General features: G+C 42.1%; 1 protein-coding gene across 5 annotated transcripts in view; it reads right to left on the minus strand.

Moving 5' to 3' along the window:
- Positions 1 to 27266, minus strand: part of HDAC9 (histone deacetylase 9) — a 427895-nt gene that overhangs the window by 115891 nt on the left and 284738 nt on the right. For all 5 annotated transcript variants that reach the window (XM_081883158.1, XM_081883159.1, XM_081883157.1 and 2 more), the window contains 4 exons: positions 24107 to 24240; positions 15750 to 15870; positions 13424 to 13473; positions 3345 to 3452 (listed from right to left, as the gene is read on the minus strand). In XM_081883158.1, the coding sequence (XP_081739284.1) occupies positions 3345 to 3452; positions 13424 to 13473; positions 15750 to 15870; positions 24107 to 24240 (413 nt within the window). The remainder of the gene's footprint in view (positions 1 to 3344; positions 3453 to 13423; positions 13474 to 15749; positions 15871 to 24106; positions 24241 to 27266) is intronic.

A 27266-nucleotide genomic window follows, 5' to 3' on the forward strand; every position in this document is an offset into this window, starting at 1 on the left:
TAATCCCCATTTGATTCCTGGTGTGTGTTTTTCATACACCCAAGGTATTAGGAGTGGCAACGAGATGGATGTCTGAAGGAGGACATTAGGTGTAAGCTGATGGATCTGTATTAGTGACTGTGAGGACAGGACCAGAGGGTGATAGTTATTCTAAGTGAATATGTTAATTTGGGATAAAAGTGTGTCATCCTGTGGCTATCCTCTGCTGACCTTCCCTGGTGCCTCTGAAGGCAAATAAAAGAGTGATTTATAGTCCCCGAGCCCCATAGTATTTTAACGACACTGTGTTCTCAAATTGTAATGCAGTTGGTATTCTGCTGTAACACTGTGTGCGTGACCTTGATCTGCAGGATTCAGTTCCAGACAAACATTCCATTTGGAAATCTTTTAAATCTTCTTCTTAAAATAAACTGCAAATAAATATGGGTGAGGGGAAACCATGAGGGCTCCCCCCCCAACCCATGTAAGTATTTGTTGCTTTACTGCAGCTACTTCAGTGGCCATTGAAAAAATAGATTGATTGACAACTTTGTTTTTAAAGCTCTTCATTACACAGAGATAAACAGTGAAGAGTAAATCCACAATGTGAAAGACCCCATAAATCCTGGGAGATAAGCAATAAAGGTCCTGTAGCAAATCCTGGTTGTGTCAACTGCACATAAAGCATGTCTGATTATTCTTATCTAGGCCAGCTTTTAAATTCTGATATATTTATCATCCCAATTATACTTTCTAAGCAGGAAAAAATGGAAGTCTAAATTATTATTTTTGAGCATGTACGTCTGCATACACATCTTTCATTCATAGCACATGACTTGCCTCAAAGAATCCTGGAAACTATAGTTCCCCCCTCATGGAGCTACATTTCCCAATACCCTTAACACACTTCAGTTCCTAGGCTTCTTTGGTGGAAATCATGTGCATAGCCCAAGTCTGTACATAGCCCAAGTCAGTTAATACAAGGCATTTCCTATAAATTGCTATAAAATCTGGCAGCTAGGTCATTGCCTGGAACTAGTCACATGAAGCAGTGTTCACCTGCATTAAAATGGCTCCATGAGGTTCTTGTGTGTTTCCAGACAAAAATTAATATGCTGGTGTGTTGGGTTTTTTTATGGCTTTGGGCATGAATATGTAAGGCACCGATTGTACCCGTATGAATTTGTGATTCATGTTGCAAACTTCCACAAAGGCAATTGTGTGGGTGCCTTTCTTTGCAAGGTAGACAGTCTATCAGCAACAGGGCCTTCTCGGCGGTGGCACCTACATAATGGAAGGCTGTTCTCATGTTAAGCTTTCAACACCTGTACAAAACTGAATTATTTGCCCCTGCTTTAAACTAAGTAATGATTTTAATGTTTACTACTGCTTTTATGCTTTATCGCAATGTTTCGTATTCTATGCTGGTTTTTAATGGGTTGTTTCAGTGTCAAACTCATAGTCAATGTCCATCAATTTCATCCGGGTTTACTCAGAGTATGACTCTCTCAGAGAGAACCCAAGCTATTTACTGTTTTGTTATTTTATTTGGATTTTATGCTTATTTTCAGCTTTGAGGGATTCATTGAAAAATTTAAACTGAACAGCAGGAAGCAAGCTATCTAAATAAATAAATAAATAAATAAATAAATAAATAAATAAATGATACATAAAGCAAACATGTATTGGCCATGGCTTCTTTGGGAAACTTGCAGCATGGTTGGCTTGAAAAGTGTAGAAAGTAGGACATATTCAGAGCCTCTGTAGAACATTATTCCACGTATCCATAGTTAAACTTTCATGGACCTGTACCCAGTGAAGGAATAGTTACCATGTATCTGTAACAACTGGGAAAACTGGAGAATAGAGGTCACAGTGATGATGCCTATTCCTTTTAGCTGGTGGCTTCGATGATTAGCCTTCTGCACAGCCAGAGCATCGCCATGCAATATGTCCTCAAGAGGCCACCATTTTGCAAATGTTCAGATGGGTTACAATATAAATCCCTGTACACCATATAAATAAGGTGCTTTTGATCTCTGTACTTTAGTGTCTTCATTGTTCTTCACATTTTACAGATAGCTGATTGAATCTGAGGTGTAGTGACTTCCTTAGTAAGCATGTAAATATAACCTGCTAATGGAACCATGCTTAAATCCTACTGAAATCACTGGGATTTAAGTAAGCTGTTCATTACAGTTCAGGTTTTGCAGGATGGTGTCCCAAGGCTATGGTAGGCACGGCTAGGAACAAAAGAACCTGTCCATTTCAGTTCTCACAGTTTCTCATTCTTTCAATCTCCTATCCTTACCCCCCCAAGCTGTTTAGCATAGATGGGCAGGTATCAGGAAGTGCCCCATCTCCTAGGAGGTCCCTCAAAGCGCTCACCCATTTCCCCCTCTCCTTCACTTCCAATTCACCCAACCCCACACTGCATTTGCCCCAATGGAGGAAAAACAAAAAAGCCCAAATCACCATGAAACTGTAAGCATGTGAAAGAAAGTTACATACTTTTCATTTAATTCCATTTGCCGTCAGATCTGAACCGTAACAGTAGACTTTGGTCACTGGGTGAAATCCATTGCTATTTTACCTAACATCAATTGTATTGATGGCGTGTCACGTCCAAGAAAGTTTATTGGGGTATCTACCCATTTGGGCTGTACAGGGCCTACCTTTAAAACCGGGTTGTTATAACATCAAACAAAATGTCAACGTCTGTCGAGCATGCAGGTTTTATAAATTGTTTAGACTGGGGATAATTTGGGTTTTGTATCTCATTCTTTTCAGATCGTGTAGAAAGGAAGCTCAAAAACCGAGTTTGGGTTGGGGAAGTGCTTTGAATTTGCGATTGTTTGATGGAAAGGCATAGCCTGCACCATTACCCTTCCAATCAACAGTTTCCTTCTTTCTTCAAAGCCCACAGGTCCATTATTTACTTTTCTTCGCCTTGGGTGGCATTTTTGAGGCCATGCTTTCAACCCGATAATAATTTATTTAAAATTCATTTCAAAAGGGAATTTCAGAATAGCGTGCCAGATCTGTACATCCTCTGAGTCATTTCTAACTCGAACAACGGTTGTGCAACTGACTCCGGGGCGGGAAAAACAAAAAGAGAGAGAGACTGCAATAATACTGTAGTACGCTGGCAAGCAAAACTCTCTCTAGTGAATTGGAAGGCTTCGAGTAATAAAACGATCTGCTGATTGCCAAGCGAGGCTATTTAGATTACCACACCTTAGTGACCCGCCATCTTCCCCATTCTCCGGTCTCCGCTCCCCTTCCTTCAACCCCAGAACAACAACATTGCTTTCAGTTCTCCCCCCGCCCCACTTTTCCCACACACAATGCAACCCAGACCTCACCTTCAGCTCTCCTGAGGCAACTTTGGAAGCCAATTCGATGACACAGCCAACAGCCATGCGTGCAGCACCGGACGAATGCAGCTCATTCCAAATGGTGTCACTGTCCACCTGAGCAAACAGTTAGCAGAGGGGGTGGGGGAGAGAAAGAAGAGAGAGAGAGAGAGTTTAAGAGAAAACAAATCAGTGAGGGAGGGCTGGCAGGGTGACAGCCAATGTACAATAACATTAGTCTTCCGACTTGGCCAGCTGAAAAGGCCTTCTGGACATGGCTTTGCTTATACTTTTTCTCTACACCAACTTCTCCAATGGAAACACATTCCTGTCATGCCTCACTGCCATTCCCTGTTTAGATTTCTCATTACAAACAGCATTACATAGGCCAGAGCTGGCCCTAGCTAACAGGCCCGTTAGACACCAGGTCGCGGTAATAGATGCAGCATACGCTCAGAGTGGCCTTACTTCTAAGAAAAGAATTTGCTTTTGCAAAAGCCAGAACAAAAGCTTCAATGAAATGGCATGTGCTTACAGGAAAGCTCTGCTATAATGAACTCAAGCTGTAGCAAACACCTTTCTTTTTTAGTGTATTGGAGGGAGGCAACTGGTTCATATTCCTAAAATAAGAGGCATTTCAAAGTTGCTGCCAACATGAATCAGAAAAGGGTCTGCAATTTAGCACCTGTGAGCAGGCAGGGAAGGCAGGTCAAATTTGTGGGGTATGACTGTGAGAGGACCCCACTGATGTCCAGAGCAAATGGGCTCCTCCCTTAGCTCCCACTGCCAGCTAACAAAGGTGGCAGCTGTGTCATCTAGATGGTCAGATGGGGGGGTAGTTGTACAAATAAGGGGGGGTGTCTCCACGGGCATCACCTTCCTCAGGGATTAACATTTCACTCAGGGGAGCAGCAGAAACAACCAAAAAGACATTTGGTACCTTCAAAAACAAACCTCTTTTGTGGACTCAAGCTCATTCCGTCACATACATGAAACGAAATCTTAGTTAGCAGGCATATAAAGGAGGCTATGCTAAGGAGGTTGAATGGCAATTGGATACAACCATTACTGTAAGTGATCAATAAAGCTTAAATATGCATTAAATAGATGCGCTTTTAAGGTTCTGCAATAGCAGAATTGCTGAGATGACTATTAAGAGTTGTGGTAGGGCAGGGAATCATTTTCAAGAAACTGCCATAGATAGCATAGATATCCTAGCATTGATAAGGACAAGGGTGATAGTGCTAGCTGTATTCTTCTAGTAGCTACCGTTGTGATTTCCCATGGTTCTCCAAAGCCCTGTAACATTACTCAAAAGTAATTAAGAAGAACAGTCTGCCCAGCACTTATTGGAGCAGAGCAAATGTGGGCCCAGGCCAATCGGATCATAGACCTTTAATAAATTTATATTTCCTCTTTGGGAGGGCAGTTATGCAGGGCAACTTGCAGTAATATTTTTAAAGTTTTTAATGTGTGATGTTTTAGTGTATTTTTGGTTTCTATGGAAGCCACCCAGAGTGGCTGGGGAAACCCAGCCAGATGGGCGGGTTACAAATAAATTATTATTATTATTATTATTATTATTATTATTATTATTATTATTATTATTGTTATTGTTATTATTATTAATAATAAATTAAACAATTTTATATATTGGTTTATATATAAATTGGTCTATATAAAAACCATATATATTAAACAAATATAAATTCAACAGATTGATGTCACTATAAACACATCGTCGTTAAAACTAAAAGGAAACTATCACAACAAAATCGAACAGAGGCAGTCAGAGGTAACATTAAAACAGTGGTCAGCACTATAAAACCAGTGATAGCAAGATAAAACAGCAACATAATGACAGCACAACTAAAATCCTTAAGATTTTGAAAAGCTGATAGTAAACAAATATATTTTCAGTTCAATGATGGAGATGGTTGAATCCTAAATGTGGGCTCCAAAATGTGGGGCCCCCTATTGAAAAAGCCCTCTTCCATACGTCCACCAGCCTGAACCAACATTGCACCATCTAAATGATAATGGAACACTATAGGTAATATATATCCAAGGGAAAATGAGCGCCAACACTTAAGTTTTGAAATACAACTACACTAAAATTTAAGGCATCAACATTGTTCATATTTCAGCAACACTTCAAACAGGCAGAATTATTCATGACAATGTTACAAGCCAGAATATGCCGTCCCACTCTGAAGTCTAAGACTCTTAAGGCACATATGGATTTACTTCATTCAGAATTTCCTGAATGAATATAGTCGTTTCGAGCTTTTCCAAATACATCCAACGTAGCTCAATCACTGGCATGTGTAACAACGCTAGACTTTAGGAAAGCCCCAGATGATAGAAATTAAACTACCTGTCCCAGAAGTGTGTGTGTGTGTGTGTGTGTGGAGTTATTCAAAAAGGCTGAATGGCTTAAATAAAAATTAATTTACATCTATCCCATGTGAAAGCTACTGGATCTTTACCTACAGCATGCATAAGTCTGCCTCCCCCCACCTGCAACCAGTGGCGTAGCGTGGGTTGTCAGCACCCGGGGCAAGGCAAGTAATTTGCGCCCCCTGACCCGTGGATTTGCGCCCCCTAACCCTAACCCCCAGATGTTGCACCCGGTGCGGCCGGCCCCCCCTGCACCCCCCACGCTACGCCACTGCCTGCAACTCTTGCAGAAATAATAGGCCCATGTAATATGTTCTGAAAGAAAGATGAGTTATTCTCCTCTACACTCTCAGCAGCATTCTTGTGCTCTGGAACTGTGCGGTGAAAGCTAGTGTTGCACACACACACCCCAGTCTCCAGTGGCAAGAGACTCCAGGGGTTCCAGTGCTTAGCCAGGGTTAGGCTTCCTTGGAATGAAGGTCATCAGAGACTGTGGTGCCCCTGGGATACAGTGGTACCTCGGGTTAAGAACTTAATTGATTCCGGAGGTCCGTTCTTAACCTGAAACTGTTCTTAATCTGAGTTACCACTTTAGCTAATGGGGCCTCCCACTGCTGCCGCACCATGACTGCGTGATTTCTGTTCTCATCCTGAAGCAAAGTTCTTAACCCGAGGTACTATTTCTGGGTTAGCGGAGTCTGAAACCTGAAGCGTCTGTAACCTGAAGCGTCTGTAACCCGAGGTACCACTGTATATGGTTTCATTTATACAATTGTATACATGTATACAAACTGAGCATAGGACAGATGGCCTTGCTTACTCATTGGGTTTCCAGCTTTAGTCAAGAGCAAATATGAGCCTCTGTGTCTCCAACTTCCAGCATCAGCCAAACTCAGGCTCCTCCTCCTCCTCCTCTTCTTCTCCCATACACAGTGATCTCATGTTCAACCAGGTGAGGGAGCTTAACCCATTTGCCTCACTGGTGACAGGGTGACTTCTTTTTAAAGTACATGGAAGTACTTAACTAGTCAGCTGAGCTCAATGCCCTAACAAAGGAAATGGCTGGGCAGGTTTCCTCTTATAGATTCTGAACTCACAGATACAGGGTTGCAGGTTTGGGAAGGGATCTGCAGGTATCATCCACAGCGAGAATGAGAAGTCATTCTGGAAGCCACAGATTTGCCATGTCATCTGGTGATTTATGCCTTCTTTACTGAATCCATGTGTCTCCGTAGATATAAAAGCTTTTAGAAGCTCACACTTTGCCGTTTGCTTCCAGAGAAAATACGTTGCCTCCAACTCACCCCCCCCCCACACACACACACCGTTGCTCTTTAGTGGCAAGCAAGTAGAAACTAAATCCATCCCTTTTCCGAAGTGTTCCTGCCTTTAAGAACTCTGTGTGCCATTAAGATCCAAGTGTCATCACAGAACCTGAAATTCCCAAGCCTTGTTGGCAGAAGTCCACGAGTCTAGGTGAAATATATTCGGAGTTGAGTGTGAATTTCATGCTCTTTATTCAACTCATAGTAGCAATGAATGAACTTTCCCCCAAATGTCTAGCTATATATACATTATTTACACAATGGGCCCTGCGTGATTGGCTAATTCCTGTAGGCCAATCAGGTTGTGGATTCACCTCCTCCAGAAGCCTGATTGGCTGCTACTGCAGGCCAATCAGGTCGCTGATTCACTTCCACCTGGAGCTGGATTGGGTGGCTCCTGCAGACCAATCAGACTGCTGCATTCTGGATCCTATTGTTCTAGGATTCAGCTCAGTACATAACACCAGGAAAGGTGACGCAATCTAGCACAGAAGCCTGCTGATGTTTCAGGGTGGGGAATCAGCTGCTGGGAGGACAGGTGAGCACCGCTGCTGCTGGTGGTCCACTAATGTTGTCTGCTACTGAAATCCAGGACCCACCGCAAAAGAACCAGGGCACGGGTCCCCAGATGGCAGCACCTAACAATTTCTTACTGTGAAGACATTTGTCTGAAATGGCCTTTCCAAGCCTCCTCACTCTGAAGCAAGTTGCACCGATTTCATAGAACTCAGATCTACATAAATATACCTAGGATAGCTAGGTAAATTTCACAGGTGTATGAAATTGTTGCACAATCGCATGCATCATTTTGTTATAGAGCCAAAAGTTCAGCTTCTCCACTTTGTGTTTTGTTTCCACACGACCGAAGAGGCAAAGACATACACGTCAGAACTTATGTCACCCTTAGTGTCATATGTTCAGGGTCGGATTTAGGGCCCTTTATATGTCCAGCTGTCCTTTGTCAACAACAAATTGTTGCTGTTTCTTGTGTTGAATATATGCTATATGGTAATTTGTGGATCTAATAGTTATTTAAAGCCATTTGCACATAACAAAATATGTATTTTATCAAAGTAATTGTTGAACTGAAATACAATTAAGAAGTATATTAACAGTGAAGTAATTATTAAGCTCTAACTTAAAATGATTTTTTATTCATAACAAACTTAATAATGCAAACACATTGGCATTTGGCAATAACAAAAGTTCCTTTAGAAACACAGTTTACAAAGACTCATAATCCAGTCTCTAGAAACTTGCTATAACATGAAATAATAATAGGTGTAAATATATGAAGCAAACTATTAATAAATATAAATAGCAGAATGTAGGCACCCTGTATATAGAGATGAGCAAACCAGTGATATTTTAGGGAGGAGGCTAGCAGGCGGGGCCCATTACTTGCATCATAGGAGCCTACACAACACAAAACACTGTTGCTGTATGTAGGTTTTATTTTATTTGTTTTTATCTTATATTTTGGAAATGTACATCCAGTTTTTTCCCTTTAATTTTTTTGGGGGCCCCCAAGAGAGTGGGGCCCTAAGCTATAGCTTGCTTAGCTTATACGTAAATCCAGCACTGCATATGTGGCTGTCAGCCTATGAAGAGGTTAAAAAAAAAGTTGCTTGTCATCGGCAGGACAGTCCCCACTACCCTGCCCAAACTTCACACAGTAATATGTAAGATACTTTAGAAGGAAGATGCTCTAGCACTGGGTTCTTCTGGTATTACATGCTTGCTATTATGAAACAGGATTGCCAGATTGTGACTTGGGATGGAGCCCTGGTACTCAGACAACTGCAACTGAAGGAAAGTCTTCAGCTCCCATGCGCTCTCCACAAAGATGCAGTCCACCCATTTGATCCTTTACCTGTCACCTGGGACGTGGACCTGAAATGGAAGACTTCATTCTGTATCCCTAAGTACGTGGGAACAGATAAGTAGGGCTGTTGCCAAAGCAAGGCATGAACTTGTTTATATATATATATATATATATATATATATATATATATATATATATGCAGGTTTTGGTGTCCTCGGGTGTCTTCCCGTGTAAAAGTTGGGGTGTCTAGGCGACGTTTCGACGAGGTCTCACTCGTCATCTTCAGGCTGGTGCTTTCGGCTTCTTGTTACTGGAACAGAGCAGGATCTCAGTGTTTGAGTTCCTATAAATACTGTTGAGGGGGTGTGGTGTATAGCCTCCAATGTTCTGGGCAGAGAGGAAGTTCCCAGGCTAGTGTGCCTTTTCTTCTTTTGTTCCTTAATTACTTGAGGGATATCTTGAGTGATTTCTTGAGTGATATCCTGAGTACCACTTAGGTGGGTCATTAGGTGTGGATTAGTTGCTAAAGTCTTTGTGTCTTGACCTCTTGAACTTTGTGAAGAGTTTTTCTGAGAAGATGGCTGTACTGCACTTAGTTGTGCTCTGGCTTGGCTTCGTGTATAGGGGCGAGCTGTGGTTTTGTGGCCTGTGTCAGCCAGATCTGTGTAGGGATTGCAGGGGGGTGCAGCATCCGGAGGTGCCACCATGGTTTGGCTACTGGATGGTGTCTGTAATTTATCTGTGGAGAGGGTCTGGGTTTGGGTCTGGTGTGGTTGATTGGTGATAGCGTTCTGTGTGCCTCTGGATCTGGTGTCAGTTTTTGTGGGGAGGGCTAATTTCCAGATGTCTGGCAAGCGGGATGTGTCGTCACGCTTGTTCATGTTGTGAGGGTGTTTCTCTATCTCGATGGCTTCCATGATTATTCTCTTGTGGTGATGTTCCATGTTAAAGAGCAATTTGGAATCTGCAAAATTAATTTCGTGTCCTGTTTCTTTCATGTGTTGGAAAAGAGAGGAAGTTTTTTCTTCTTTTTTGACGGCATTCTTGTGTTCTGCGATACGTGCATTTATTCGTCTGTTTGTTTGTCCAATGTACGTGGCTGGGCAGACTTTGCAGGGTATTTCATAGACCCCTTGGTTTTCCAACTGGATTTTATCCTTGGGGTTTCTGAGGATATTGGCTATTTTTTGGTTGGTGCAAAAGGCTGTTTTGATATTGTGTTTATGGAGGATTTTGCTAATTTTATCTGTAGTGCCCTTGATATAAGGAAGGAGGGCCATGCCATTGTTTTCTTCTGTGTCTTGGTTTTTTGGGGGTGTTTCTTTTTGGATTAGCTTCGTAACCCTGTTTTGCTGGTATCCATTGGCAATTAACACATTTGAGAGATTCTGTAACTCAGTTGTCAAGTGGTCTTTGTCAGCCAGGCGTTTGGTTCTGGAGATGAGAGTCTTGGCTACGGAGTTTATTTGTGCAGGGTGGTGGTGTGATTGTGCATGTAAGTAGCGGTTGGTGTGTGTTTTTTTCCGGTAGATAGTGTGTCCTAGGGAGCCATCAGGTTTTTTGTAGATTAGGACGTCAAGGAAGGGAAGTTGGTTGTTGGCTTCTATTTCCATAGTGAATTGTATTTTGGGGTGTAGGCTGTTGAGATGTGTGAGGAAGCTATCCAGTTTTTCCTTCCCGTGTGGCCAAATTACAAGAAATCACTCAAGATATCCCTCAAGTAATTAAGGAACAAAAGAAGAAAAGGCACACTAGCCTGGGAACTTCCTCTCTGCCCAGAACATTGGAGGCTATACACCACACCCCCTCAACAGTATTTATAGGAACTCAAACACTGAGATCCTGCTCTGTTCCAGTAACAAGAAGCCGAAAGCACCAGCCTGAAGATGACGAGTGAGACCTCGTCGAAACGTCGCCTAGACACCCCAACTTTTACACGGGAAGACACCCGAGGACACCAAAACCTGCATTCCTGTACCCGTGAAAATCTACGAAAGCATATATATATATATATATATATATATATATATATATATATATATATATGTGTGTGCATATATCTATATCTATATATATTCGTCACTATCGCTCCTGAATGCTGACGATCAATGGAGAAGGGCAGTTGCTTCATCTCTGCATGAGAATCATAAAAGAAATACTTGAAACTTTCAGAATTTATTTTTAAAAATAAAAAAATAAAAATGGGAAGTATTTCTGGCCATTTCATGAAATGCAAAGAGAAATCTTATGCCAAAACAAAACCATAAAGTAGTAGAAAAAGGAGGCACATAAAAATCAAAACTTTTAACAGTATAATTCTCGGGATTCCAATGGTGGTTCCCCACCCCCACTCTTACATAGCCAGTGCTTTATCAAGCACTGAGGGTAAGAATAGCAGAAGAAAAAAATATTCTTCTCCAAGGAGTTCTAAACATGGGCCCATTGATGTTGGCATGCACCATGTTCATGGGAATCATAAGCAGCTAATGTCAATTACATGCAACTAAACCATGCAAAAGAGCCACAACTTTCTGGCTCACGATGTATCACCAGTGTATCCTTCTGCACAAAAGATGTTGCTTGGTCCTTTCCTAAAAAGATTTTTTCCCTAAATCAGAAGGGTTGATGCACCTTCACTCTCACCCTCCCCCCCCCCCGAGAGGTACTTTTGTAGCACAAACATCAAATCATTCTGATCTGCTGAAAGGAGCTTGGCTGACTCCAAGGGGATACAACGTTTGGCACATTGAAGTCTGCAGCTAAGCCTAATTTAACACTTCTGCCCTGACTGCCTGAATTCCTGCAAGGTGTTACATTGGCACTTCCTGAGATCATTCAGCTTGGAAGTCTGACACTGCACATTGACCTTTCCCTTTCTGCTTGCTCCTCCCAGCCTCCTCCTCCCTTCTTTATTTTTTAAGCATCCTTGGATTGGGCAGCTGCCTCGTTTTATAAGATAAATGTGGAATTCTCTTTTGTCTGCAGTACAATCCCTGGGGTACCAGGACTGAAACCCAAACTTTGCCCCAGCACAGCTTGAGAGCCCATTCTTCATCTAAACAAATGCCGTAAGACCTTTTATGCTTGCTTGCTTGATTTTTTTTTTTTTACAGCATGTCAAAAATCATATTGACTGCCAATAGTGATGTGATTGGTGTGGCCTCCTTGGAGTCATAAAAGAGGCAGTCTGTTATCAATTTCTCTGTGTGTATCCAGGGAATTTTGGGCAGGTTCACTTCCAAGTTATAAATGACAACAACTCAAATGCCACAGAAGTTTTGAAGCTGCAATCTGATTATGCTATCAGAGGCCCTGTTCTTCTTTCTTTCTTTATTTCCTATTAATAAATCATAGATAGATGACAGATAGATCTATATCGCTACACTCAAATGTGTGCATGCACACATATATATCAATATATATTCATATAGACCTATGAATTTGATTTAGCTTGTACTGATATTTGACCATTACTCCTGCTGTTAGGGGTGAATCCTGCCAAACATCCACTGGCAGGGAGCTCCACAGGGCATGACCTGCTACACTAGGAAAGGCCCATCTTATTTTAGATTGTAGGTTTCTGGAGGCAGAGAATTGCCCATTCTTGCCCATTGAGGTGTTTATATATCAATAACTGTGTTTCATTGAGTTTTGCATACACTGAGTAATAAATACATTCTTACAATCTATCCATACAGACTCATATCAGTAGAGCATGAGAATCTTAATCTCATGGCAGTGGGTTCAAGACCCATGTTGGGCAAAAGATTCCTGCATTGTAGGCACCCTCATGGTCCCTTCCTACTCTGCAGTTCTATGATTCTATGATTAAGGAATCCCAATGATTGAATCTGGCACTAATGCAAAGACAACCTTGATCGTATTCCAATAGCTTGAGTTTAGATACACAAGGCAGCATGATCACATTTCCTCTGCCAAGGCCGCATTGTTTATTATTAATGTATCCCCAATGAAGTTTGCAGTGGTACCTCGGGTTAAGAACTTAATTCGTTCCGGAGGTCCGTTCTTAACCTGAAACTGTTCTTAACCTGAAGCACCACTTTAGCTAGTGGGGCCTGCTGCTGCTGCTGCGCTGCCACCACGCGATTTCTGTTCTCATCCTGAAGCAAAGTTCTTAACCCAATATTTCTGGGTTAGAGGAGTCTGTAACCTGAAGCGTATGTCACCTGAGGTACTACTGTACCTTGAAGACAAATGTGTGCCTGTCGTGTATTCATTTGCATTTGCACACCAGGGCATTGTATGGGGTGCTAGAACTGTGACAGGTGCAACTTGGTTAGAATGATATGGAGAAACCATCCATATATTGTGAAGCTTTGCATCAGGATCCCAATCAATTTTGCATCTAGCTCCCAAAATGTTTAACCAGAGTGTGTTATATATATATATATATATATATATATATATATATATACACACACACACACACACACACACACACACACACACACACCACTGAGCTACCCAGCAGAAAGCTGTTTATGCTACCTTACTACACCAAAGTGAAACCTACTTACCCCAAGGCCTCCGCAGGGCAACAACGAAAATAGTTTCTGAGGCACACTACCTATATAAAAAAAAGAGTGGAAAACAGTAAGCATTAAGATAGAACTTCATGTTTTGGATGACAACTCCTATCAGCCCCAGTCAGCACATTTGTAAGGGGATTTTTATTTTATTTTTTGCAATGCACACATATACAGTGGCAGATTTACAAATAGTCTTCGATAAGAGTCAAAAATATTGACATTTAGGAAACTTCCAAAGCAGTTAAATTGCAGCAACTGGAACCCTGGTTAGTCTACCTTGGTTCCAGGAAAGCAGTATTGCGTAAAGTCTCATTATCGAATTATTTCTGTGGCTGAATTTGCAATCTTTGGAGGCTCACTTCTGTTGAAAGCTGATGGTTTGGTGGTCACGTGCCAGTGTTTGTGTATGGGAATATCTGCCATTGGTTGCAAGTTAATAGAAACCAGGAGAGGTCTGGAGGTCCTTAGTGGTTTTCATTATCATCACTTCAGGCCAGTGGTGACTCTGGTAAGAGCATGAAAAACTTGCTTCAAAGCTGTAATATATTCACACATACTGTCCAGATTCTTTAGCATGTCAGCTCTGCTTAAAATGAAGTATTAGCCATTGTGATGGCCTGACACATAATTTTGGCATTTATAAATTTGCCATAATTCGGAATAGTTGGTTTTTAGAAATGCTATGTTCATCAGGGTGGCGGTGGGGGAGGAATGGAAACTGAAAATGGGCAATTGTTCTGAATTGTGCTTATTATAGGAACATGGTATGGTGCCAATTTGAAAATCATGATAATTTACATCACATCAAGATGTAATGTTGTATGGCACATTGTAATGAACTATAAGTTGTCAATGGCAGCATGTTAAAGGATTTTTTAAAGTTACATTTGGTTTAGGAAACCTCTTAAGTAGATGCTCAGTTAAATGACATCAGGATATGAACACATACTTAACCATCTTCTAATTTCTGCTGTAGTGTTTTTGAATTTACTTCTTAATGTAAAGTTCACGAAAAAGCATTTATTCACATTACCAAATCAGGCTCAAAATCTATTTTCTGTAAGTCTCTTTTTAACTCCTCTTTGAACCTTTCTTTACTGATGTTTTGTAAAACCAGGTTGTTTTGCTTTTGTGGTGGTGGCATTTTTAAAAAACCACATAGCAGAGTCTTGTACAATATGAATGTTCTTTCACTATCTACTAGAGTTCAACCTTTTTTTTTTGAAAAAAAAAAGATTGGGGGGGGTGGAGCTCAAAAACTTTTGTGTCTGGATTTTCACTTTTTGAAGTATAGCATCCCTAATATCCTCCAACTTTTTCAAGCCCAAAACTGGGACGTGCATCTTCTAGGATGCACTCCTGGGAAAATCATGTGACCAGCGCCTCACTCTCATCCCAAAACAATTCCTCCAAGATCAGCTGCTGGGGAACACGAGTGGGAGACAACCGTTGTGCTCACGTCCTGCCTGTGGGATTTCCATAAGGATCCAGTTGGCTACTATGAGCACACAAGTGCTGGGCTAGATGGACCTTGAGTCTGATCTGGCTGGACACTTAGTTTGTTCTTAGGTTCTTTGTGTCCAAATAGTCCAGCAAAAGTCTTTGTAATGTTGGTTCTAGCAAGGAAGTTGGACCATTTGGCCAACAAAATGTATTGGGCTGACAGAACTAAACATTACTACGTGTTGTGTTATCAGGTGTATTCAGCATGCGCTAGTCAAAGATATTTTCATACGTCCTTCTCCTAGGACTAACACTTCAAAATGTCTTGTTTCGGGCCTGCAGAAGTCCTGCCTTCACTTATCCCTCTGCTCTCTTCCTGTTGCATGCACTGGCTTAGGAAGAGGAGTGCGGGGGGGGGGAGCACACCGCCCCCAGCAGCGCGATCCCAGTAGGGTGCCATAATTAGGAATATGGCACCTGCTCTCCCCCCCCCCAAGGGGCTGGAGCATGAAGCTCCGCCACTGGCTGCATGGCAAGGAAGAGTCCTGTGAAATAAGAAACAGCCTTATGTTCAGGGTTCTATTTGCCCATGCAATTTAAATATCATTGCCACAAAAGGGTTAATGTCCAGAGGATAAGAAAGCAGAGACAGAGAGATAGAAAGATCTCTACTTTCCGGCAAGGACCTTTTCCTAATCTGTGTTGGCTGCTGCTGCAACATTCTCTTTCTACAATGCAATGCATTTGGAAAAAGTGATACTTTTTTTTTGTTTTGTTATACTGCTTGCCAAGTATTTTAAACTGACACCAGCTATGACTAATGACAGTGCTGGAATGTGCTGTTCTCAGTAGAATAGAGCCCTTTACAGACCTAGGATTTTCCTGGGGTCCAGCTTCTGTCTGTTCAGGGGGCTGGTGCCATACAGCAGTGAATGATGTTCAGAGTGAACCAGCTGTATTTCTTCCAGACTGGCTTTTCGACCTCGGATCCGCTGAAAGAAAGCAGCAGAGGTCTACAATATTCCACCGATAATATAAGGAAGACAGGGAGTGGGGGGGGGGGAGCAAATCCAAAATAACATTAAATAGGATTAATCATGGGCAGCAATTGCATCATATGAGAATGTGAGACTGGTTTTGTTTAATATTCTTCAAGAAAGGAAAAGCAAGGATGGTTTTAACAAATGCATTGGTCCCGTGGTAAATCAAACGTGTTAGAATAACACAGTACTTTGCATGCAAAAAATAAATGTCCCGCCCCCAGACAGGTTTCCCCTCCCCTTCCATGCAAAACCACAGGGACACCAGTCACATGATTACCAATGGCTTCAAGTTACAAGAAATGAGATTCTGACTAAACATCAAGAAAAGCTTTCTGACAATAGGAGCTGTTCAACAATGGGATGGTCTCCCTTGAGATGTTGTGGACTCTCCTTCATTGGAGGTTTTGAAGCACTAGTTGGATGGTCATCTGTCATGGATGCTTTAGTGAGATTCCTGCATTGCAGGTGTTTTGGACTAGATGATGCTTGTGGGTACCGTACAACTCTACGATTAGTTAGCACCAAAGGCCCTGATCCAGAGTGGGATTGCAGCAAGGACCAAAGGTTTAAAGCCTTCTCCTTCCCCCACCAGGGTCTTGGTCAGAACCTCCATGTCTGCTGTTTACACTTTAGAAGCCCATCCAAACAATTGTTCATAGTGTGAATGAGGTTACATTTAGTTTTGTCCTAAGGCAGGGGTAGTCAGTATGGGGCCTTCCAGATGTTGTTGGACTACAACTCCCATTATCCCTGATCCCCAACAACAAAAGATGGGAATTGTAGTCCAATGACATGTGGAGTGCATCAGGTGGACTACTCCTGCCCTAAGTTAATCCAAAAACAACAGCAAGCTCCCTAATTAACTTGTCTTTAGGATATTTGCTTTGGAGGGTCATTTATTCACAATATCTGATGCACAGAGTTTGTCTGCAAAGAGTTTGTCCATGGAAATTTGATGGAAGCTGAAATGGTTTATCATTCTTGAAGAATGGTCGATGGTCAGTCTTGTTTATCTAGAACAGGAGTGGCCAACAATTTTCAGTTTGAGGGCCACATTCTCTCATGGGTGTCCTTATAGGGCCTGTATAGTTTCATGGGCAGCTCCAGAGGCAAAGATGTAGGCAGGGCAATAAAGGTGACTCTTATTGTGCAGCCACACAAAAGTCAGAGGATTTCTACACACACCTGTCCATTATTCATCCAGGAAGCAAAAGTTCAAGGACACAGTTCCCACTGGCAGCTCAGTGGGAAAGAGCAATGTAACTGGAAACGGGAGAGGTGAGTTTGAGTTCCATTCCTAGAAAATGTGCCTTCTTTTAAGTACAGTGGTCATAGTAGGTCATGCTTTGCAATCCCTGGAATCTCCATTGACAAGGGGATCTCAAGTACCAAGGCTGAGATGCTGGATAGCTGTTTTCAGTTGGAACAAACAATAGTAGACTAGATGAATCATATAACTCTTCATCAATCAGTTTCACATACTGTATTTGTTTAATCAGTGTAGATGTGGACAGTCAAGGGGGTACAGTAGGGAAGAAGGGAGAAGGGGATTTGATTGTGAGCGCAGTCATTCACGAAACCACATTTATGGTCAGTAGCGATGGACTAATCTATCAATTCTGGTTTCTCTGCTTCTCATTTTTACAGTCTTCAGTTTAGTGATTATTATTAACTTTGTGATTATTATTATTTAAAGCCCTCATGAAAATTCACTACCATTGTAGTGCAAAATTCCCTTTTCTCTTTGATATAATAAGAATGTAAGAGTGTCGTCATGCAGCTGTTGTTCGTGTGGCTGCCAACAGATGGCACTGCAAATTACAGAATGATAGCAGAATTCTGAGAGTGGCTCACCTTTGGGTGGTCCATCACAGCTGCACTGGAGGAGAAGATAGAGGCAGTGGCGGAGCTTCATGCTCCAGCACTGGGAGGGGCAGAGAGCAGGCGGGGGCAGGGCTGGTGCATGTCCTGGGGCTGGGGGTGCTGCCCACAGGGGTGTGGCACACATCCTGGGGGTGGGGCATGCTGCCTGTGGGGGCGGAGTGCCCAGCGGGGGGGGGGGGAGCTGGGATGGCACCCTGCCAAGCTTGCTCTGCCAGGGGAGGTGCGCTCCCCCTGCACTCCTCTTCCTCTGCTCGTGGATGGAGGCAGGGAGGCAGACAGGAGGGAGAATGGACAAGCAGCCCAGGGAAGGGAGGCAAGCAAGGAGCCAAGAAGCCCAGATTTACCTTTAAATGTGACCTGAACTGAATTTCTCCTCCATCCCTAACATTGGCCAGTAGTGCCAACCACATGGGCGGTTAAAGTAACTGCTTCTGGCTCCTTGCAGGTCTTTGCTAAGATGAAATAGAGCAAGTCAACACAACTTGCGGTCAGAACTGATAAATTTATCAGGAAAGATGCTATTCCCAATGTGTTTAAATCAGACTTCTTTAGAGGCAAAATGATTTTATACTGATAAACATTTGGCCTAGGTAACATAGGAAGCTGCCTTTCTACAATCTAGCACTGTTAAAATTCAGGGATCTATTTTTCCTTATACTGATAAAATGCAGCCAATATTTTCACATGCCTTTGATCGCGTTGCATTAATCTGCTGTTCCCGCTCTCTGTCTTGTTTCAGTTACAAAGTTGCCTCCTCTGGAGACATCCTTGTCTTGCCCTGCTAATGGCATGTTTGGATTTTCTTCGCAATTGCTTACCGGAGACGTAACAGGACTTTGCCTAGTAAGAAATCAAGAGCATTTGAAAGAAATTTCTGGTAACCAAACTTTGAATGTTGTTTCTGCAGCAGGAGCCAGAAAGAAACTGCACAAAAGATTTATACTCCTCACTAGTATTCCAATGCAAACATTGCTTGTTTTCAAAGGCCAATAAACATTTAAGGGAAGAGGGTATTTTCTGCGACTGTCAACAGGACTTGATATAATAGACTGAATTTAGCCTTGCCTCTGCCTAAAAAATGGACTATGTTCCCTAAAACTTTGAGTTAAGTCACAAAACTTTGAGTTAAGTCTCCAAATGAAGGAGTGGAAGCCTCTATTTTCTACAATTTGAAACTGAAATGTACCCGATAATTCAGGGGGGTTTTGATATCCAAAGATGTATGCCTCAGTCTCTGAAACACCTTTATTTAGAAGTAACTTATTTCAGTTAGGGAAGGGATAATATTTTCTTCCTTTATGTTGCTAAGCTTCTTCAAACCATTTCAGCTTCCATCAAATTTCCATGGACATACTATTTTGCAGCACCATGACTGAAGAGTTTTTCTCTTCCCACTCCAGCACCCCTCAGTTTACTTCAAAATATGCTTTGGTTGAAATGTTAGCATAGACTCTCATTTCAGTGAAATTTCTTTCCAACTTAATACGGTACTTTAGCTTCACAGTCTAAAGAACTTCACAATGGGGTTTTAAATAACTGATTTCTCCACCTCTCCCAGAACTCTAAGAGAACTCACAGCTGAGGAAAGATGTCTGAGGCACAGTTGCCTAAAGTCGAGAACACAATGTTACTTTGTGAAGACAATAAATGGTTCTTCTGGGGCTGCTTAAATAACAAACAAAGCTACAGTGTTCTTCATACGTCAGGTGATTGATAACGTTCTCTTGCTCTCCTAAAAGTTGTATGTATGTATTTTCTTGAAGGAAGGCAAAGGGGATGTGGTATAATATAAATGTTTTTCCTGGAATGGGCTTCAGATGACTGCATAGCAAATCAACGAAGAAACCCCAGGTGGCCAGTACTGTGGAAGACCCCTTCCATTTCCACTGAGGGTTGTGTATTCTATAAGAAAGCTAATTAAAATATTTAAGAGGCTTGGGTAATTATTAGTCATTGTAGCACTTTTGTCTATTAGTCCAGACACACTGAAGTGCCATAAACCTCACTGTACTTAAGGAGATAAGAACAACAGCTAGACTGTTGTTTTAAATTTTAAAAGACCTTTTGAATGATTTGCAGTACGATGCTCAACATGTTTACCCAGACCAAAGTCCCACTGAGTTCAGGGAGATTTGCTTCCTGCTAAATATGCTTAGGGACTGCAACTCTCATCTAATTCTTTTTTAATGCTCACAAGAGCATCATGGTTTTCACATTGTATATTTTAAGGATGGCTCACTGCAGCGCCTATCCCATTGGAAGTCCAGGCTAACCAAAAATATATCTCGTCACATCCTAATATGTAGGGATATGTGACAAGGCACAGGGAGCAAGTTGTGTGCTTGCTGCATGTGTGCTTGTGCTTCCTAGTGCATTTTGCTAAGTATAATTATTTAATTGACACTGAAATGGTGAATGGCTATGTGCATTAATGAAGGCTTTAACATTGGGATTTTCCATGAGGCCAAGGATGGGCTCTCTGAGCTTTAACTAAGTGGATAACTAACTGTTGTCATTCTCTAGTAGCTAACACTTGAGTGTTAAACTTTAGATCACATGGAAGGCTATTGAATTCAAAATCGCCATCTTGGAAGGGTGTCTTTGTTCCTAGACTTTGTGGAAGAAGGATGTAAGTGAATCTCTACAGGTAAGCAGCCTGGTGCAAGCTGGAATGCAGACCTTTGCTTCTAGGAACTGTTTGGAATTACGGTATTTCATATTTTGTAAGATGCTGAGCTTGTGCATTTTACTGGCGTATGTCTTATGGAACTATTTGGATGTATCATTTGATGTTTTAATTCTGTTATGAAGAAAGTTCTGCAAGTAAAGTTTTGAATAATATCTAATTGGTCTGGGCAATGCTTCATTTCCAGAAGGAATCAGATTTTATGCATCCAGACACTTCAAACTGTGCAATATTAATATCTGCAATACATATACTGTCTGCACGTATATGAACACTTGGTCTTACGGTAAGGGATACAGCAGAGAAACACCTCTAGATGATCACAGAGCAACTCTGTGTAGGGGCTACCCTTTAGCTGCACAGAACAGAAAATGGGCCCTTTCTTTCCCGGTGCATGTTCTTGTAGACCTCAGAAATAGCAGGGAATAGTAAAAGAATAAAAGTTTCATAAAGAAACAAAGGAAAGTGAGAGGCCAGGACATGATTATGAGCATGAGCAGGGAAGAAGCAGTAGCCCATTGGTCCCAGGTTCCTGTGCTGATCTAAACATCATGGCCCCTATGTAGAGTGTCAAAAACTATCTCCATGTGGTGAATTCTCCAGAAGACGTCATTTAACCACATTCCACCTTGACATTGTGTTGGGCATTTTCCACACCTTTATCACACATCCATAGGACTGGCATGGTGATTTTAAACCACAGATCTTCAGTAGTACTACTCAGCAAGTAGAGGTATACACCACAGCCCACACTATCAAATGGAAGCATTTGGAGCTGCTTCCATGTAGAGGCCACAAGACAAAGATTGGTCTGGAGAGTCACAAAGGCTAACCTGACCCTTAAGCGAAGGGTAGCTGGTTGGACCAGGGAATTGATGTGTGTGTGTGTGTGGAACAAACAAAAAAGCTGGGAGGATACACATGTGTGAATGGGTTCAAGCTTCACAGGGGAGCAGAAGGCAGAGGATTACTACTTGCACTGCTAAACACAGGAGCCACCAAGATCAAATGTGTGTGTGTGATTGTGCCAATCTCCTATTTTCACAAGGTTGCTCAAATCCTAGGCTCCTGCCTGTGTTTCACGATGTCGGAAAGCCAAGCCCAGCACTCATTGTTTATGAGCCCCATAAATAAAAGCGTAGTGAACCCATAGATCTAGCACCTGGAAAAACCAGCTCTCTGTCATTTTTTCCCAAGGCTTCGAAAAGTTGGATGGAAAGTTCTACCAGCTCAATCAGATGCAAATGTATGATGAAGCTTTGATCAGCACAGACGTCAAAATAATGCTCAGAATAAATGTAACTTGGATTGCATGTAAAGAATGTGGCATCATAAAGCTTGGCTTGCTTCACCCAATATCCATCATATCATTATTTCACTGCCAATACATTTCTTATGGGAACTGAGTATGACCTTTATGACAGCCTGATGATTGACTTAAGAGAGAATCAGAATATTTTCAGTTCACAGCGTTTATCCGGTGATAAGAGCAACGCTCCTAGATTGTTTGAGGTTGTCCAATTGTTCGGTGGATTCTAAGTGGAAACACAATCTTTCTTTTTTTATCTCTGTCTGAATAATCACAGTCCTCTCTTTAGCTTCTGTCAAATCTAACCTAATCTGGTTGAATTTAGGCAGCAGCACCATGAACTGCAGCAACAGTTTACTTATAGTTATTTATCCCAAACGATAAAATGAATGACTTATACAAAATGTAACACTCCTGAAGGAAAAACATTATACAAAGGGGTTGCATTCATAGAAGCCAATGCACACACTTTTAGATGCAATAAGACCTGTGCCAGCAGTTGGTACTTCCTGGAAGCTGGGGAAGAGACTGATCACCACTGACCTCCTCAACATTTGACTTTTTTTGCTGCCAACCTTCTCTGGAGTCAGGATATGGGAGTCAGCTGTATGTCTTCTAGTCTGGTGAGAGGACCCCTCCCCTCTGAACTGTATTTAAGCCAGACTCAATAGAGGGCAGAAAAACCAATACCAGACACTTGATTGCCAAACCTTCCATTTGCTTTGTATATATGCACTTAAATACTTTGTACTTATGTACTTAAATATTTATGTACTTCTTTAAAAAAATATATAACTATATAACTGAATTTATTCTGTGTTTGTTAAATTGTTGGTTTTTGTCATTTTTGAATTTAATGGCATGCTCTGCATTTGCATATATTTGTATTTTGATGTTTTGAATGTTTGTGGCAAGTTGCTTTGGGCACAGCTCATTGTGGGGAAAAGGCACATAAACCTCAATCAATCAATCAATCAATCAATTTGTTGTCTGCTGTAATCTAAACCACAAAGCCTAGGGTTTGCCGATCAGAAGGTTGGAGGTTCGAATCCCCACGATGGGGTGAGCTCCCGTTGCTCGGTCCCAGCTCCTGCCAACCTAGCAGTTTGAAGCACATTAAGTGCAAATAGATAAATAGGTACCGCTCCAGCGGGAAGGTAAACGGCATTTCCATGCGCTGTTCTGGTTCGCTAGAAGCGGCTTAGTCATGCTGGCCACATGACCCGGAAGCTGTATGCTGGCTCCCTCGGCCAATAAAGTGAGATGAGTGCTGCAACCCCAGAGTCGGTCACGACTGGATCTAACAGTCAGGCATCTCTTTACTTTTATCTAAAGATTATTTCCTTCCTATAGTCACCCACTATAGACATTTTGCTAATCTAAGTGGCTCACAGCAATTGGGTTAAGTGTTTGGCAGTTCTATATAAGGAGACCCCAATCCAACAGCACCTCGATCTAGCAATTCCTTAGAGGCCTGCTGGTTCCTCAGTCTTACATCAGGCAAGGCTCAGCTCCATCCATTCACAATGGCTGCATTTAGATGATACATCCTGGTCAAGTTATCAGTGAGCCCCATACACCCCACATGCAGCTGCTTTGCTCTTCCCTTCATGTGAACTGGGAAACAGGTCAGAAAGCACTGAAGTACAACTTCCCATTGTGATTAAACTGGTGGGGGACTATGGTTAATGGCTCCAAAAAAGCCAAGGGTAGCCAACTTTAAACCATGGGTTCATATCACATCTTGTTTGGAAACAATTCACCATAATTTCCCATTTTTGACATAACAAAAAGCTACAGTTACACAATACATGTAAAGCATGTTACTTTCCCCCAAATATTCATGGGAACTGTAGTTCATTAAAGGGTGCTGGGAATTATATCTTTGAGGAAGATTTGCATTTTAAATTTGTGGTGTGTATGCACTTGTTCACTCACTTGTGCAAAGGAAAGAGGGAAGTTGATTATTATTATTATTATTAAAACCTATGTCCCCCCAAATAATTTTATGCTGGAAATTTGTGGTGCCCCACAAATAAGATGTGAATGCCTCAGAGTTCAAATGGAAGCTGTACATGGAGTCACAAAAGGAGAAAAATAACTTAATCTGTCATTTTTTATATGTGGATATTATGATCCACACATGACTCCACGATGAGTCCATAGTTTGTTTATTTTTTATCATGAAGCACAAGGGATATTTACAGGGTTAGCTGCTTGGTGCTTACAGAAGGAATGGAAACACACACTAATAATATTGCGCCTCCTAACATCAAACCTATTCGTATGGCCATGTTTTTGATTACCTCACACTTGTTTAGCAAGCCACTTTCTTGCAGCCTCGACCAGATGCTTTGTATTCTTCCAGCGTGCTCAGGGTGGTTGCTGTAATTTCCACACATGCACTGGTGCTTCAACATTAGCGTGTCGTATGCAACACCTTCAGCATAAAGACAATATAACAAGAAATGATAAGCACATTCTCAAGGACCGCCGCTCCCTATATAAACCTACCCAGACTCTGTGTTCCTCTTCTGAAGCCCTTCTTCATGTGCCACCTCCATGAGAGGTTCAGAGGCTGGCAGCGCAAGAGCAGGCCTTTTCTGCAGTGGCTCCCCATTTGTGGCATGCTTTTTCCAGAGAGGTTGGTCTGGTGCCTTCATGATATATCTTTAGGTGCCAGGCAAAAACATTCCTCTTCAAGCAGGCCTTAGACTGATTAACGTTCTACAGCCTTTTAAATTTATTTGTGGGAAGGGGGTGTTATCATTTTAACTATTGATTTGTGCATTTACCTTGCATTTTTATCTTGTGGACTGCCCTGAGATTTTATGATGAAGAGAAGCATATAAAAATACAAAACAAATAAACAAACAAACAAATGCCTAACCATTTGCCTTCTTAGTAAGCAACAGAGGGCCAACTACATGTGACAACCAAGTTTCACAAACCCTTCCCAGTCTCTTAGGGTGCAATTCAATCTTGTGCTGTTCTGAGGACTCTCCCGACTTAACTCTGGTTTCTCTTCAGATCGTATAAATCTTTTTCCTCAGAGAATCGTTAATTCTGTTTGAATCCAGTAAAAATAAAATAAAAAATGCTGCATTTTTTGGCCTTTGTCAGAAACGTTCAGTTCAGACTGTTTGACAGTAATATATTTGCCCTTCTAACTGCATCGTGTCTGATGAAGAGTTTCTTGGTTTCAAAAAATGAAATCTGAATGGGTCCCCCCCCCCTTTCCTTCTTCATTCACTTCAAACATCTAAATTGATTTAGGATGTGCAAATAATTCACTTCTGCAGCTGCGGGTCACGCAGCACGTGTGCTACAGTACCACAACACAGCAACAGAGTTGCCTTCTAAAAATAGACAGTAGGATTCCCTAACACAATCCAGCCAAGGCTACGGCTCCCACCCCCAAAGTAAAGAGAGAAGAGACAAATGTTTTCAATTGCTAGCTGCTGTGGAATGTTAGTGGGAGATAATTATTCAGCCTGGAATGTTGTCTTCATTGAAGCCAGTGGCAAAATTCCCCACTGAAATCAGAAGATCCAATATTTTCACTTGCTCTTTTCCTCTTTCTGCAAAACCCTGCTCCTGCTTTAAGTCAGATGCTCATCTAATTGCAGTCCTGTAAATCGTGAACTTGCCTCCGCAGATGTCAGGGTGGAAATTGACCTCCAGAGAGAAATATACATGCATTTCAAATGCATCACTTTTTATTATCCTTAAGGCTCGCAGTGGGTGACAACCTTTATGAACGTTCACTGAACGGGGCGATGAAATATAGAGCAGGGAAGGATCCCAAACTTCTCCCTTGCCTGCCCGAGTGAAAAGCTGGGCATCAGTCTCAGAAAGAGGTCAGACTATCTGCTGTGAAATGGGTGCCATGAAAAGGCAGCAGAAGGGCTGTAGCTCATGCAGAACCTCCTGGGTTCAGGCCCCAGCATCTCGAGGTAGGGCTGGGAGAGACTTGTGGGAATGTTCAGGGAGGCAGGAGAGGAAATATTGTTTCTTAATATCCTTCCTAACTTGTGCTAGCAAGTTCTATACCTTAGCAGAGTTTTAACATTCCCCTTTAAACGCACAGCGAGTAGCTGGTTGCAAGCTTCTTTAAGCTTCTCAATATAGATTCCTGGTAAGATCCCTTAGTTCCCTCTTAAAAGAATAAACACGCCACAATCTTATTTGACATATATAAAAGTAGTTTACTCACACCATCAGTTCACAGTTGGATCCCTGAAGACAGACTTATTTACAGATATATATACATGTGGATCTACCCCATATGGGCGGTTAATCCCAGTGACTGCAGACTGGCAGTCACTGCAGCTCACACGACGAAAGGAAGATGGAGAAGAAGGGAGGAGGGCTGCGGGCCTTGTGCTTTTGTTACCTGAACAGGTAAGGCCACGCAAGAGGAAGTATGTCCTAGCCCAGGAGGAAACAGGAAGTTTTTGACTGGCTGGTCCAAACATCCCCTTGCATGTCCACTCTAGGAAAACAAGGAATGTTGTACTTGACTGCTACTTATGTATCACATCCCACAAGACTCCAGTCTGAAACCCTGGAGATCCACAGCCAATCACTGTAGACAATACTGAGCTAGATGGCCAATGGGTCTGACTCGGTATAAAGCTGTTTCCTCTGTTCCTAGCTACTCAATGTATTACTGTTGCATTTTTACTGCCGATGTGTGGGAGAGGTGTTTGCAGAATTTTTTTTCTCAGTTACCAAAATAATTTGACTTGCCTTGACTTGTGGCATCGCGGCGACCCAGAAGTGGCCAGAAAAGTGGGTGGAATGGGCTTATGTGTGCTTCATCATTCACATGTGACGACCCGGAATGCAAATTGAGGGTTGCCTGTATATAAAGCCCCTAACAGCTTGCGACCGGTTCACGTAAGGCCTTGGCCCCATACCTGTCAATTCAGTCACTTTGATCTGCAAAACTTGCATGTCTACTAATGTCACACAAAGTTCTTTAGTGTGGCAGCATTTGTGCTTCAGAACTCCCTGCGACCTCACTTAACTCTTTCAGATGCCCACCAAATCCCCTCTGCTTCAGCAGCCCTGTCTAGAGCACACCTATCTGTTTTTAATGCATTGTTTTTAGGTGCTTCTAACAATTTCTAAATGTCCACAATATGCTTTTGCCTCATTTTTAATTGTATTTTTTAAACAACAGATGTGTTTGCCACCCTGCCCAAAGGAATGCACACAGCAGAGAGTTAACTTATCAAAGATAACACTTACACTCGTTTCTACAGCTCTGGAGACCTGCACACACCAATCTGGCATCTAGACAGCTATTCCCAGATTTGCGCTCTGTGAAGCAGTGGCGTAGCGTGAGTTGTCAGCACCCGGGGCAAGGCAAGTAATTTGTGCCCCCTAACCCGTGGATTTGCGCACCCTAACTCTAACCCCCAGATGTTGTGCCCGGTGCCACCGGCCCCCCTGCACCCC

Source organism: Podarcis melisellensis (assembly GCF_964234715.1).
Source record: "Podarcis melisellensis genome assembly, chromosome: 12".
In the NCBI taxonomy this organism is placed as follows: domain Eukaryota; kingdom Metazoa; phylum Chordata; class Lepidosauria; order Squamata; family Lacertidae; genus Podarcis; species Podarcis melisellensis.